The sequence below is a fragment of the Panicum virgatum genome, chromosome 5K, assembly GCF_016808335.1.
Source record: "Panicum virgatum strain AP13 chromosome 5K, P.virgatum_v5, whole genome shotgun sequence".
Taxonomy (NCBI): domain Eukaryota; kingdom Viridiplantae; phylum Streptophyta; class Magnoliopsida; order Poales; family Poaceae; genus Panicum; species Panicum virgatum.
The window spans coordinates 60,948,985-60,963,494 of record NC_053140.1 but is presented as its reverse complement, the minus strand read 5'-3'; the positions used below and the strand labels follow the sequence as shown (position 1 = coordinate 60,963,494).

Here is a 14,510-nt window from a genome sequence, read left to right as displayed (position 1 = left end):
GACAGGGGAGCTCCATGGGAGCAGGGCGTCGGCGGCCATGGGGTGCCGCGGCGGCAGCTCGCCGGCGGCGAAGGGGTGGGCGGTTGGGTCCGGGAGGTTCAGTGGGAGGTGGGAGGCGTAGCTGGGGGAGTGGTTGCGGCAGCGGAGGGCCAGAGAGGGGACCTCCACGGAGCAGGACCGGCGGCAATGGCGCCGGCGGCGCGCTGAGCGACGGGGAGGAGGGAGTTCGGCTTTGGAAGAGGCAAAACGGAGAGGAGAAAATGAACTTGGCTTCATTGGATGGTTAAGCGGCGACGAGATGGTTCGACGAGGCGACGCGTGGTGGCACTAACGGCGAGAGCGACGACGGGGAGGCGACGGCGTTCGACGGCGTGTCGCGCGGAGGGCCGACGGGGGCGCGTGGCGAGCGCGGAAGGCGCCAGGGATGCCGGTGTGGGGGCAAAACCGGGGGCGGGAGAGGCGGTTTTGGCTAGGGCTCGGCGCGTGGCCAGCCAGTGGCGGCGCCGGCGGCGAACGCCGTCACGGCGAGAAACAGAGAGGGAGGAGAGAGGGAGGTGGTGGTGAGGGCAAAGCCGTAATTAGATCGAAGTTCAAAATTCATTTTGCAAACTCAATTTTTCTCCTTCTACATGGCCTCAAATGAAAAACTTTTTAATACCAAATTTGCTCAAAATTTCGAGATCTACAACTTTCGTTTTAGGCAAAAGTTCATTTGAGGCTTAGTTTGAAAGATAAAATTTGAAACTTGAGTACGTTTGAAAAGATACTATATGCGTCGAAATTCAAAATTTTCTCCCATTTTTGTGTGGCAACTCGAAAAACTTTGAACACAAAAGTTGTTCGTCTTTTGAAAACCTATAACTTTGGTTTTGGGCAAAAGTTCGTTTGAGCTATATTTTAAAAATTATTTTCAAAGCATATTTGTTTAAACTTTGAAAGATTGTTTAAAACCTCGAATTCTATGGTTCATTTGACCTGTCATTTTATGTGCAAAATTTCATATAAACATACATACACATGCATATTCATACATACACATATATTATTTTCCAAAAAGAAATGCATAATTTGAATTTTTCTTGTTTATTAAGCATGAAATCATATTTAATATTTCTTGCTTCCATTTTAAAACTCTGGGATGTCACACCCGGTCACGACTGCGGTGCTTGTGGCACCGACGCTCCTTGTTGGAGCCTCCCTCGTCGCGGTGGCGGTGGCGGTAGTAGTCGGAGTTGTTGTTCTGGCCACCGCCGGACTTCTTGGGGCAGTCGGCGATGAAGTGGTTCAGATCGCCGCAGTGGTAGCACCTGGGGTTCTTCTTCCTCTGCCTGTTGTGGTAGACACGCTGGAACTTGTTGATGAGGAGGCAAAAGTCGTCGTCGCCCAGCGTCTCTAGCTGCTCATTTGTAACAGAAGGCAAAGAGGCAAGAGAAAAGCCAAGAGCAAAGTTAGCGTTAGAGCTCGATCCACCTGGGCCAGTCACAAGAGCGATGCTCTTGGAAGGAGGGGCACCATTGAGCTTGGCTCGTGTCTGTTTATCCACCTCCGTGGCCTTGAGCTTGCTGAAAAGCTCATTCACGGTCAGAGTCTCACAGCCTGCAGACTCGATGATCGTGTTCACCTTGAGATCCCACACAGAGCGGTCAAGTGCGTAGAGCAACTTGAGGGCCTTCTCGTGCTCTGTGTAGTCAAGGGCATCAGCAGATCTGTTCGCACTGACTTTGTTCACAATCGATTGAAATCGACTGAACATGTCGCCAATGCTCTCACCCGGCCCATGTGTGAAGTTCTCATATTCACACCGGTGAGTCTCAAACAGTCTAGCCTTCACCTGAGGTGTGCCCTCGTGGTAGTTCTCAAGACACGTCCAATCTTTATGGGCTTCCTGAAAACCCTGGACGCGTGAGAACTTCGCACAAGAAACGCCAGCGAACAAGGCATTGACAGCCTTGGCATTAGTCTCGTGCTCGTACACCTGAAGAGGAGTGGTCCGAACGGCAAGCACCTCGTACGCCTGGTTTTGGGTGATATCCCAGACCTCAGCTCCCATGCTTTGCAAGAAGGCACGCATGCGAACCTTCCAATAAGCATAGTCCTCGCCGGAAAACACTGGGATCTTACCAAGACTCGCCATGGTCGCCAGGTGGTTTTCGAACCGGTTAAGGTACTGAAAACCTCAACCAAGCTCTGATACCAATTGAGGGACCGAAAAGACGACCAGAGGGGGGTGAATGAGAGCCGATTGAAAATTCTCGCAATCGAAAGCTTGGCTTAAGATCCCAAGTACACACCCAACCCTAGAGTCCTAGGCGAAGTGTTGAGTAGCTATAGAGGAGCTACACAAAACAACACTAGGACAAACGAGAAGTAGCGCGGAAGCAAGGAGCGAAAAGAAACAGCTGAAACAACGCACGGTATACACACCGGTTGAACCGACGTGCACAAGGGGCACCTCGTCGGTTTAACCGATGCGCAGAGACTGCAGCAGTAAAAAGCTAGCACAGGTTGAACCGATGCAGAGGCTTAAGAAGCGTCGGTTCAACCGACGTTGCAACACCGGATGATCCGATAAATTCAAATCCAATCGCCGGTACAGTTGTCCAGAGGGACTGCAAAATGACTTAGTGGTCACCGGTTAAACCGACGCGCATAGGGAGCACATCGTCGGTTTAACCGACGCAAGGAGTAGCACAAAACACAGAACTACTCACCGGTTAAACCGATGAGGGACAAAAAGAACTCGTCGGTGCAACGGCTCAACAACAAAACCCTAACACACGAGAATCCTACTCACCGATTGATCCGACGTGGGTACTTTCAAAACGTCGGTTCATCCGGTGACAGGAGAAACCCTGCCCTTGCCCAGAAACGATTTTTCCAGCCCGCGTTCTTTTGAAAACTCGATGATCGAGTGGGCAAATCAAGTCCAAATCCCACCAAATTTTGTAGGCATGATCACAAAAGGACTTGTGAACATGTCCACGGAAGGAATTGACTAATTACTCCATGGTTTGGGAGGAATCGAAGAAATACCGAGCAAGAACGGGGTTTTCTCAAGAACTCAAAAACTTCGAATCAAAAGAACTCGTGAATCCTAGGCGTTTTGCACTAAGTAAAGAGCGATGGATTCACCTCAAAGAGCTCAGAGAAGAACTACGATCTCGTGATTCATGATCACAAAACAAAAACAAAAAATCGTCACAAACAAAGCACAAGATGTATGAGTTTGAAACGAAATCAAATCCCCGGAGGGCACAAGGAGGGAAGGGCCTCCTTTCCCGTTCAATCTCAGTACAATGACTCAAAAATCCATACTCCTAATCCTACCCTAAAGAAGAAAATGGGAGGAAGAGAGGAAGAGGAGGAGGACGCCAGGAGAAGGAGGGGTGGCTGCTCACTGGGCGCCAGGCCAGGGAGAGGGGGAAGAGAGAGAGAGGAAGGGAGAGGAGGCGAGGGGGTATTTAGCCCCAACAACTCTCAACCCAAAAGACTAAATTTTCCCTAGAGTTGAAAATAAACTAGAAGGCCTGTAGGGGCAAAACCGGAAAAGATACATGGACTCATCCGACGGCCGAGGTTCTTTCTTCGACTCGAAGCCTTCTCCGCGATGCCGCCATGTCGATGAAGATCCGGTTCGCGGTTTTGGGGGTGGTCCGCGAAACCCGGGTAGGTGGCCGGTTTTGAGAAAACCGCCAAAACTCCACGCGCGGGAAGATTCCCGCCTCCACGCCGTGGCCCTAGACGCCGTTCCCGCCTCGGCCTTCTGACGGCTTTAGACGCCACCCGACGCCCGTCACCTCCTCGCCCACAGCGAGGCCCTAGACGACGTCGACACCCGTTCCTCTGCTAGTCCCGAGACCGACGCCCGTGCCTCCACGACTTGGCGTCTTCAACCGCCGTCCGCCTCCTTGGTTTTGTGGCGCAAACCAAGAAACCCGCCTTCTGTCGCCGCTTGTGCCCTCGATCTAGGAGTGGACGCCCCAGCTGCCGCCCGGCACGAGCTCCGGTCCCGACTGCCCTTCACCGCCGTCCATCGCACGGTCCATCGGTCACAGCACCTCCACGGCAGCTCTCCGTCGACACTTGACGCCCGTGTACCTGCAACCAAAGACCAAGCGCACGATCACACCACACGGTTGATAATTCACTCATCACAAGTAGGATAGAGTACTTCACATTCCTCAGACTAACTATCATCGCTAGCTAGCTAGCTAGGGCCCGACGACCAACATCTATATGAGGATGATCGATGTAACCGTAGTGGTTGCGCGCAGCAGAGAATTGTACGTGTGAATGGGTGGTGGTGTGCGAGCAGCAGCAGCAGTTGCGATCGACGTCGTCGTCGGAGCTTCAAAACGCTCATAAACAAGAGATCGAGCTTTAATTTATTTCACAGATAGCATTGGCTTTATTTCACGGGCTGTCCACACAAACCGATCTTTTTTGGGAGGAGAGGGGGCCGGGTGTGCTAGCTTAACGCTAGCAGATGGCACGATGAGGTTGGCCGTAGCTTATAGCTGGAGGGAGGTAACAGAAAAGTATAAGTGTTGGGATCTGGAGCTTGATTGCCAAACAGGGAGGGGGAGGGTGAAATTAAGCTTCGGACGAAATGAGTAATACGGAAAAATTAATAGCACGATTGTAATTGCACTACAATTCATCGAGTGTTCAACCCCGTACAATGTTGGGTGGGGGGTATTTATACCCCAACATTATTACTACATTCCAAGAATACCCCTTCAATTCTTCCAGAGGTCTATAGGTTACAACATGGGTATTTAGTAATTTTACAAGGTAGGACAATCCGACTTGAACACTCCTACCCGGATCACATGTTTCATGGCGCCCGGTGACCTTCGGCGATGATCTTTGCTGGGCTTTGCGGGCCTTCGTCTTCGTCGTTCATCACCTCCAAGCCGCCCATCACGTCCCGAAGGTTCTGGATGTCACTATCCGGACCTTCGGCAATAACCTCTGCCAGGCTTCGCGGAGCTCCGCCTTCGTCATTCGCCAGCTCCACGTTGCCTGCATGCTCCGAAGGTTCTGGACGTCACCTTCGGGCACCGAACATCGACGAGTTCCGTGGGCCTCCGACAACTGGTAGTGATTGTCGTCCCTGCTCTCACCAATCAAGAGAGGAAGAATAATACTTTGTGGTTAGCGAAGGTTACGACCTTCGACGAACCTTCGGGTTCTGCCACCTTCGCGAGGGGGCGATACCCAACAATGAGTCGACCATGCCATCTCTTGTAGCTAGGGTCCAACTCCAATACAGTAGTAGGCAGTGCTGAAGATGGCTACTGCTAACTGCTACGGATGGTTCTGCTAGAACTCTCTGCGTTTGGGTTGAGTGGACGAGAAGGATATGCATATACAGATAGCATGTTCTGTTAGCTATTACTAGTAGTAAAACTAATCATTAAAATACTGAACTATATATATTTATGGTTCAGTAATAGTTCGTCGGTAGCTGACCTACAGAAAATTTATTCAATAATTCTAGTTAGTCTAGCCAATACTATTGGTGTGTAAAACTATCACCGTTTGGGCGTTTGGTTGGAGTGGACGAGAATCATCGCCCCCGGCCGGCCGTCCCAGTCGCGGATGCGCGTGCCTTCTCTTCTCTCCCTTTGGTGCGTGCGTGGCTGCCCACCATTTATCATTTGGAGTCACTGTGCTTGTGAGAAGGACGTAACTGACTGGCCAGTGGTGAAGTAGTAAATTTTCTGCAGTGACTGATCGATCGATGACACAAGAGAGATGCCTACTACAGTGCTAGGTAGTACTGTTGCAGAAAAGAACGAGGGCGCGTTTAGTTCCCGAAAATTTTCACCCAAAAATTTTCACCTCCCCTTTAAACATATGTATGAAGCACTAAATGTAATTAAATAACAAAACTAATTACACAGTTTGGATGTACATGACGAGACGAATTTTTTAAGTCTAATTAGTGTATGATTAGCCATAAGTGCTACAGTAACCAACATGTGCTAATGATGCGGTCAAAGGTCTCAAAAGATTCGTCTCGCGGTTTCCAAGTGAGTTCTGAAATTAGTTTTTTAATTAGTGTCCGAAAAATCCTCCCGACATCTGGTCAAAGGAATGATGTGACAACCAAAAATTTTTGGTTTTGCAACTAAACGCGCTCCAAGACGGGCGGAGCAAGACACGCCGTGGAAAATTAAGCAGCACAGTCTGTGGCAGATTTAAAAGATGACGCTGCAGGCCTCTGAAATTAAGCACACAGATGAACGTTTGGTTAGGTCCTGATGGAGCAACGGACCGTCGACTTGAATGCGCGTCGTGGTATCTGCAACAAGTGCCTGCCCTGCCCAACTTGGCTTGCTGGCCAGCATCTGCCTGCAATCTGCAACAAGTGCCTGCCCTGCCCAACTTGGCTTGCTGGCCAGCATCTGCCTGCACTAGCTAGGGCCGTGTTTGGTTATAACAGTGTTTTTTTTTTACCTATGTTTCCCGAAAAGAGAATCTCACATGCATGGAATACTAAATAAGGTTTATTTGCAAAATCTTTTTAGGGATGAGTGTAACTTTTCGAGACTAATCTAATGACGGTAATTGATTGATGATTTGATACAGTGATACTACAGTACCATCCTCTAATCACGCGGTCAAAGACCTCATTAGATTCGTCTCGCGATTTACACGAGAGGTTGTGAAGGTGGTTTTATAATTAGACTTCGTTTACTACCCCTAATTAGTGGCCAAAGGGTCACAGGGGCGTCTTCAAGTCTTGCTTGCGCGGGGAATAAATTCCGGCCTGACTACTTGACCGTGCTACTTGCTTGACCGTGCAGCGTCCGAGCCAATTTTTTCTTTCAAAAGAAAAGAGACCACCCAGAACCAGCACGCAAGATCACAGTAGGACGAGCGAGGAGAGGACAGTAGGTTATTTTGGCCGGCGCGCGGCCATATATACGCGAGCGATGGCGTACCGTCCTTGCATTTGAGCCAAACTCACGCAACGCGCTTTATATATCCTGCTCCAACCAGCAGCCTCCTCAATCCTCATATACCACTTGCTTGTTGCATGATGAGTGGCATAACGCGACAAAATTAGTAACCCCGCCTCGTTTTTTTTTCCAAAAAAAAAATTAACCCCACTTCGTGGTCCAGCTCCGCCTGCCTGGTTCTCAAGATATCCATACTAAATCCGCGCAAAAAAAAATTATTAACACGACGACATGAACCACTTCAGACACCACATAACAAAATAGCAATATAGCATGTGAAGATCAACCATACCACCAAACGTAGAGAGAAAAGTGGAGACCCGTACGTAGTGCACGAGCATACTGGTGGTGGTAATTTTAATTACTACGCAATATGATGCCCGACGAGCCCGATTACTCAAGCAAGCAGGAGAACTTGCACAGTAGCCCCTCGGTGCTGTGTTAGTGTCCCGAACTTTTTTTTTTTGAAATAAAATTAGTGTCCCGAACTAAGTTTAACGGTTGGTCGTCATCGCCCATGCATGAGGAGAACGTACGGCAGGGGTGTTTTCAATCCGGCCGGAAACCAATACGGTCAGAGATTTTATTTCAAAGCGTGTCAGCGGCAGAGACGTTGGCATGCAGCCGCGGGGACCGCAATGCGTCGATCGGCGCGGCGCCCCCGGCCATTCGGCCACGGCAGACGGCACGGCAACCACAGTCGGCGCCGGGCATGACCGTTGCAGGCACGCCACAAGCTATGCCCGATCGACTTAAGCTGCTTTGGCCTGCACGACGCCGCTCGCATGGAAAAATGGAAATCGCGCGATTCCAAAGCCAAATCCGCGGATTATATTGTCTGCTGCTCGATCGGCTTCACGGATTATATTATTAGTGAATAAGGACACGGCAGCTGCGAGCTGAGTTTTTGCTTAATAGATGCACTATATAAATATAACTAACAAAGAATCTAATGATACTTAATTGATATCATAAATATTATTATCTTGTCATATAAATTTGGTCAAATTTGAAAAACTTTGACTCTCCAAAATTCTTAGAATGACTTATAATTTGAAACAGTAGGAGTAGTACATACATACAATACGTATGTACGTTCGTACTACTACCTACTTTGCCGGACGATTATTAATTGTTTGATTGAGTTTTATATAATGACTAATTTTACAATGGCCTAAGCTGTGACCTCTGCAATATAATGGCGGCTAATCACAATTAGCAGCTTGCTGTTACCAAATGATGATGCTGCTGCTGCTGCGAGAAATTAATAATGTCAGTATCAGCGCTTGCAAGGACGGATTTAATTTGTAGCAGTTGCGTGCGTGGTTCAATCATGACTCGTTCGGCAGTTGCAGAAGGGCATCTAGGCCAGCGTGATTATAAAAGTCTCGATAGCATCTTAAGTTTTATTATATGTTTGACTCTCGTGGGAGCGAGTGTTTTAAAATTTAACAACATTGTGTTTTAGTGGTATATTTTTTAGATAAAGGATGAAACATCCGGCCTCTACGTCCAAAGCCATACACAGCTCAATTATTACAGAGAGTTCTACTCACAAAAGAGCAAAGCTAGTCTGAAAACAGACAAGAACTAAAGCAAATGATAAATGTGCTTCCGCCCTCCATAAGCAAGCTCCAAAGCAATCATCTCTATGTTCTTGCTCAACGAGAATAGCGTGTTATTTGCTTGCTCATCACGCTGCAGCTGCGATAAAAAATGTAACCAATACGTCCCCTTGAAGATGACCTGCAAAATCGAGTTAACTTTGATTTTGTTAAAAATAATATCATTTCTACAGCGCCAAAAAGCCCAGCAAACAGCAGCGACCCAACTCAAATCAAATTTCTAATATTTTTATTCTGATTAGAAAGCCAGCAACCAAACATATGGCGAATAGAAATAGATTGACGAAATAGCCAAAATCATCCCTCAACTATCGCTCAAGTCTCAATTTCGTCCCTGGACTTTAAAAACGTCCATTTTAGTCCCTGAACTATATTAAATGGGTCGATTTCGTCCTCTGACGACGTGGTGTGCCACCGTGGATCGCCAAGTCAGCGCCCAGTCATCATATAATGGGAAATACCGTTTCTACCTCGAGCCAGCTAAACTCATATTCGCTCACAGCCCCAGGCCCGGAAATCCCCATTGCAATACTGCATCTGTTACCCATCAAGAACAAATTCCCCATTGAAATGAAATCTAACGGTCAATACCTCATTATGTCCCATGTTAATTCCGCCCTACAGATTCAATTTCGTGGTCAAATTCCATCATATGATGACTGGGCGCTGACTTGGCGGTCCACGATGGCACGCCACGTCGTCACGAGGACGACATTGACCTGTTTAGCATAGTTCAGGGACTAAAGTGGACGTTTTCAAAGTTCAGGGACGAAACTGAGCCTTGAGCGATAGTTGAGGGATGATTTTGGCTATTTCGCCAAATAGATTGAGATAAACCAGTAGCAAAAAAGATTACCCTACAAACCATTCTCGCATAAGGGCAATCCAGAAAGAATTTCAGTGGTATATATATATAGGCGAAGTTCTCATCGACGGCAAGACGTCATCAATTTCGAGAATTTGCCAGCTCAGTTTTTAAGGATGCTAAAAGTATGATTTGCATACGTGCATTCATAGATATATGTGTGAGTGTGTTGTGAGTATCTTAAGTTGTGCTGTGTAATTAAAAAAATGACTCACTCCCCGTATTATTAGATTCATAGAGATTCAGCGAATGCGCTGCCGCGAGATGTCGGTATCCGCTAGCGCAACCGGCTTGGAGCCCTTGTGGAGTAGTAGTTGCGTAGCGCACTAGCTCGCGCGCCTCGTGACGTGATGTGTACATGTTGCACTTCCTTGAGACCTTGAGCGTCGTTTGATTGCATTGCCTCCGTGAACGGGTGTTTCAGTCAAATTGCGCAACGATCGGAAAGAACTGGGTCCCTCGGTTCTGGTTTATACTAAAACATCTATCTCTACCCCCAAGTTGCAACAAACAAGTAGCTAGAGAAAAAGGCAAGTCACACACACACACACACACACACACACACACACACACACACACACACACACACACACACACACACACACACACTCCATTTAACTAATTAAAAACAGACAAGATTGGTAGCAAAACGGTGCTAAGCTAGCTACTAGTAGCACATACTATAATAGCAGCCGTCAATGTCGCCGTCAACACTAGTACTAATACTAATACACTAGAGCATTGAATTATGCAATGCAATCAAGTGGGTGTCACGAACGTTGGGAGGCCGGGCGCCGTGGCGGTGGACACCGGACACGGACGACGCCGTCGGCTCCGACCAGGCGGCGGCAGCCACAGACGCCTCTTTCCCGGGCCATTCCACGGGCGGCCGGGCGTGTGCGTGGCCTGCCGGAACGGGCCACAAGTCCACAACGCCCTCGCATCACTTGACGGAGACAGACGCCCGTGCAGCTACCTAGCGCAGTGGGCTCAGCTCTATAGGTATGGCTCTCCTATCGTATTCGTATCTGGTGGGAAGCCAATGCAGCTCTATAGGATCGGACGTGCCAACCCGGCCAAACAGTACGTGCCCCACCACCACTAGCAGCAGCATATATACAGACCTGGCTCTGGCTGGCGATATTTTCCCCAGCTATGGAATGGACACCACACGTGTAACTGTAAGCGTAAGTAGATAAGCGTGGCGGGGCGTTGGTTGTCATGAACCAATGCCACCTGGCTCCTCGATCTCCCAGTGCAAAATGTGTGCCAATTGTCCGTATGCTGAGGTGAGGGGAAGGGGACAACAGTGGTGGAGCTCCTTCACCCCACCTCGGAGTCGGAGGGAGACAAACAAACAACCACTCCATGCCAATGCCATGGACAAAGGCCAACCAACTTGGAGTTAATTCCCTGAATGCCATTGAAATTTTTGCCAATCTTTTGAATGCCACTAAATGGCATTGAAGGAATTTTGTGTGTCTATGACATGTAGGGTCAATAGCAATCAGGGATTGATTAAAATTTTAAAATTTTAATGGCATCCAGGGAATTAGCTCGCCAACTTGACCCAGCGGCTCCACAGACAGATACGTGCGGGGCCCGCTGCATGAGGCAGCCCGCAGCAGCAGCGACGCGACGCAACCGAACATGGGGCCCGCACGCGGCACCAGCGCAGGCCCGCTTTTCCTCACGCGGTTTCTCGCTTTCTTTTTTTTTCTTCCGGTAGACCTCCCAGACCCCTCTCCCCCGGCGATCACGGAGAACGGCAAGGTGGTGGGTGGGCCCCCGCGCAACGGTTTCCAGTTCCGGTTCCCAGCCCAGCCAGCTCAACGCGGCGGCGCCATTTCTCACCGTCACCTAGCTAGCTGTACGACCGTGCGGCCAGGCCGACGGCGGCTGGCAATCTGGCACCCACGGCATGAATGCGGGTCGGGCGGGGCACGCCGCGGCCGCCCCGCCCGGAGATGGTGCTGCGACCCGACCCGACCCGACCGCGGTTTCCACCGGAAGGAATTCCACGAATCTGGAGTAGTAGTACAAGTTTAGACTTGACGGTACACCCGGTGGGCTCCATCCATCCAATTATCGAAAATCTTCTTGATCGATGCTGTCGATGTTCATCATGTTATGCTACCACTACCCGTTTCCTCATCACTGCAGAGTGCCATCTATCCAAGATCCGAGTCATACGCCATCTCTGCAATTCAATCATTCATTCCATTTACTACCAAGATTCTAAAGCCGTGTTTAGTTCTGTTGCAAAAATTTTTTACAAAGGATTTTTTCTAATTTGAAGTACTAAATAAAATTTATTTACAAAACTTTTTGCACAGATTGATTGTAAATCGCGAGACGAATCTAATGATACTAATTAATCCATGATTAATCAATAATTAGCAGATGGTTACTGTAGCATCACTGTTGCAAATCATGGATTAAGTAGGTTCCTTAGATTCGTCTCACGATTTACAGCCCATTTATGCAAAAAAAGTTTTGTAAATAGACTTCATTTAATACTCCATACATGTGTCGAAATATTCGATGTGACGTTTTTTTTTACGTTTATATGGTTTACGGGGTTGGATCGGGGCCTAAAGTGTGTATCAAAACAAAAGGAGAGAGAGAATTGTGCATTCTGCAATAGTAGTACTTCGTATCGGTACTTCTAGCGCCGGACGTCCTACCAGAATCTTTACGAGATCGGTGCTTGTCTTTTGCAACATGTATCGAGCGTTTAATGATGAACAAAAAATTAGACGTCTGTGTCATAGCATTACCGATTTCATATAGAGCGTTAACTTTTAGAAATTGGAGCTCCAGCAGCCATGCTATATATAAAGGGGGATTTGAGTTGCGACGACTGATTACTTTTCGTTTACTCAAGCAACCCAACTTCAAAAGGTAGTATTCATGGAACTGAGGGAGAAAAAAAAAAGAAATAAGAATAAGTCATCATCCTAACCTAAGCAACTGCTCTGTTCTGATGACAACCAACAACAGTACATTTCCCTCAAGCATATCAGCACCACCCACTAGTTTATCCTTATCTATTGGCTATCCATACAAATGGTTGGTTGGCATCACATTCACATTAATAGTTTTGCATGTGGCACCATGTTCGGCCCTCTCGCTCATACAATTGGCATGACGATTCTGGGTGTTTTGTGGGGCAAGCAATCCTTTAGCATCTCCTCTTCCTTTTTCGTGCAAGAGAGAGACGCCGAGACGGACCTCAAGATCCAAGTGGGAACCAAACTTTCTACATTAGGAATAATAATTATTAAATTACTATATAAGTTACCATACGAGGACCCACACGTCAGCGACGCGCAGGAGCGCGGCTTCCTCCTCCTGGGCTGGCTCCGTGTCTGTTTAATGGAAAACGCCCCCGCCTGCCTGGCTGCCTCTATAAATACGCCCGCCGTCTCCCTCTAAATTGACCCCGCAGCCTCTACCGCGGCGACGGAATCAGCCAAAGCCCGTGGCGGATTACCAGTCGCACGCCATCGCCAGGCCATGGGCAAGATGAGGATGCCCGTGCCCTCCCTGTTCCGCCTCAGCCGCCGCTCCAAGTCTCCGCCGCCGCAGCAGCCGGCCGCACAGGCCGCCGGGTCCCCTCCGCGGACGGCGGAGGAGGAGATGGCGCGGGTCTTCCGCAAATTCGACGCCAACGGCGACGGCCGGATCTCGCGGTCCGAGCTCGCGGCCCTGTTCGAGAGCCTGGGCCACGCCGCCTCCGACGACGAGCTCGCGCGCATGATGGCCGAGGCGGACGCCGACGGCGACGGCTTCATCAGCCTCGACGAGTTCGCCGCCCTCAACGCCACCGTCGCGGGCGACGCGGCCGCCGTCGAGGAGGACCTGCGCCACGCCTTCCGCGTCTTCGACGCCGACGGCAACGGCACCATCTCCGCCGCCGAGCTCGCGCGCGTCCTCCGGGGGCTCGGCGAGTCCGCCTCCGTCGCCCAGTGCAGGCGCATGATCGAGGGCGTCGACCAGAACGGCGACGGCCTCATCTCCTTCGAGGAGTTCAAGGTCATGATGGCCGGGGGCGGATGCTTCGCCAAGATCGCATAGGCGGCCGGTTCTCCGCCGAATCCGCTCAACCGGCTCTTCCCCCCTCTCTCGCTCTCTGTTTTTTTTGTCCCCACCCTTCTTGACTATCCGAGCGTGCCGTGTGCGGGTTAATTAAGTGTATATAGAAGCAAGCAACGATTATTCCTAGCGTTAGATTCTTTCTACTAATAATTGGGAATCGCGAATTTCTAGTACCTAGTATATTGGTTGGGAATTGGTGGAGGCCGGAAAGCAGTGGTTCAGAGCTAATTTCTGTTCATGTCTCTGATCCGCTTATTGTTCCTTCAGTTTATGAAGAGCAAACGATGATTGGGACCTCCTATGGATCGGATATCCAACTCGTGTTTCCTTCCATCCATCCATTGTTCTGAATCTGCTCCGTAGCCTGAACTAAATCTAAAGCCTGCTTTCGTCAGTTGCTACATTTTGCTTGCAGAGTTCTTGTTTTATACTGGTTGGATCCAATGTGAATCGCAGGAGATGTGCACTTTTGATTAGCTGGATATTCTCTCCAATGAGGAAAATGGAATGATTATCTTAGCGTGTAAACTTTTTGCTTAGAATTCCTGCATATGGAGGCAAGTATAGCTGACTCGACCTGGCTGTAATTCAGACCAACTGATTGATGGTAAATAAGTAAGTAGCATTGGGATGCAGTGCAATGGCTTGCCAAGCAGAATGGCTTGCAGTGCAGTCATAAATCTGGAATCTCTGGAACTGGGGGAAACCAAAACTTCCCCAGGTGTTTCCAGAGTATAGTATTTTTGAATGATTAGCTTACAGGCAGGACAGTGGTAGGTTTGTACCTACTAATCACCAACATATATTCCTTGTCAGCATTTGTTAATTTTGGGGAAAAAATATACTAGTACTATCAGAGCTTGGAACATGGACTGGCTAGTGACCACCAAGTGAGGAGGAGGGGAGCTGGGAATATTCTTGCCAAGATGGACGGAACTGAGGGATTGT

General features: G+C 49.0%; 1 protein-coding gene across 1 annotated transcript; it reads left to right on the top strand.

Annotated features, from left to right (window-relative positions):
* The first annotated feature begins 12,887 nt into the window (after positions 1-12,887).
* Positions 12,888-13,963, top strand: LOC120709244 (probable calcium-binding protein CML10). The gene has a single exon (XM_039994795.1). It carries the CDS (start codon positions 12,981-12,983, stop codon positions 13,539-13,541), a length of 561 nt encoding a protein of 186 aa, XP_039850729.1. The 5' UTR covers positions 12,888-12,980; the 3' UTR covers positions 13,542-13,963.
* Positions 13,964-14,510: the final 547 nt, after the last annotated feature.

Coding starts and splice junctions, on each gene's coding strand:
- LOC120709244 (XM_039994795.1), top strand. CDS start 12,981: ATGGGCAAGATGAGGATGCCCGTGCCCTCCCTGTTCCGCCTCAGCCGC.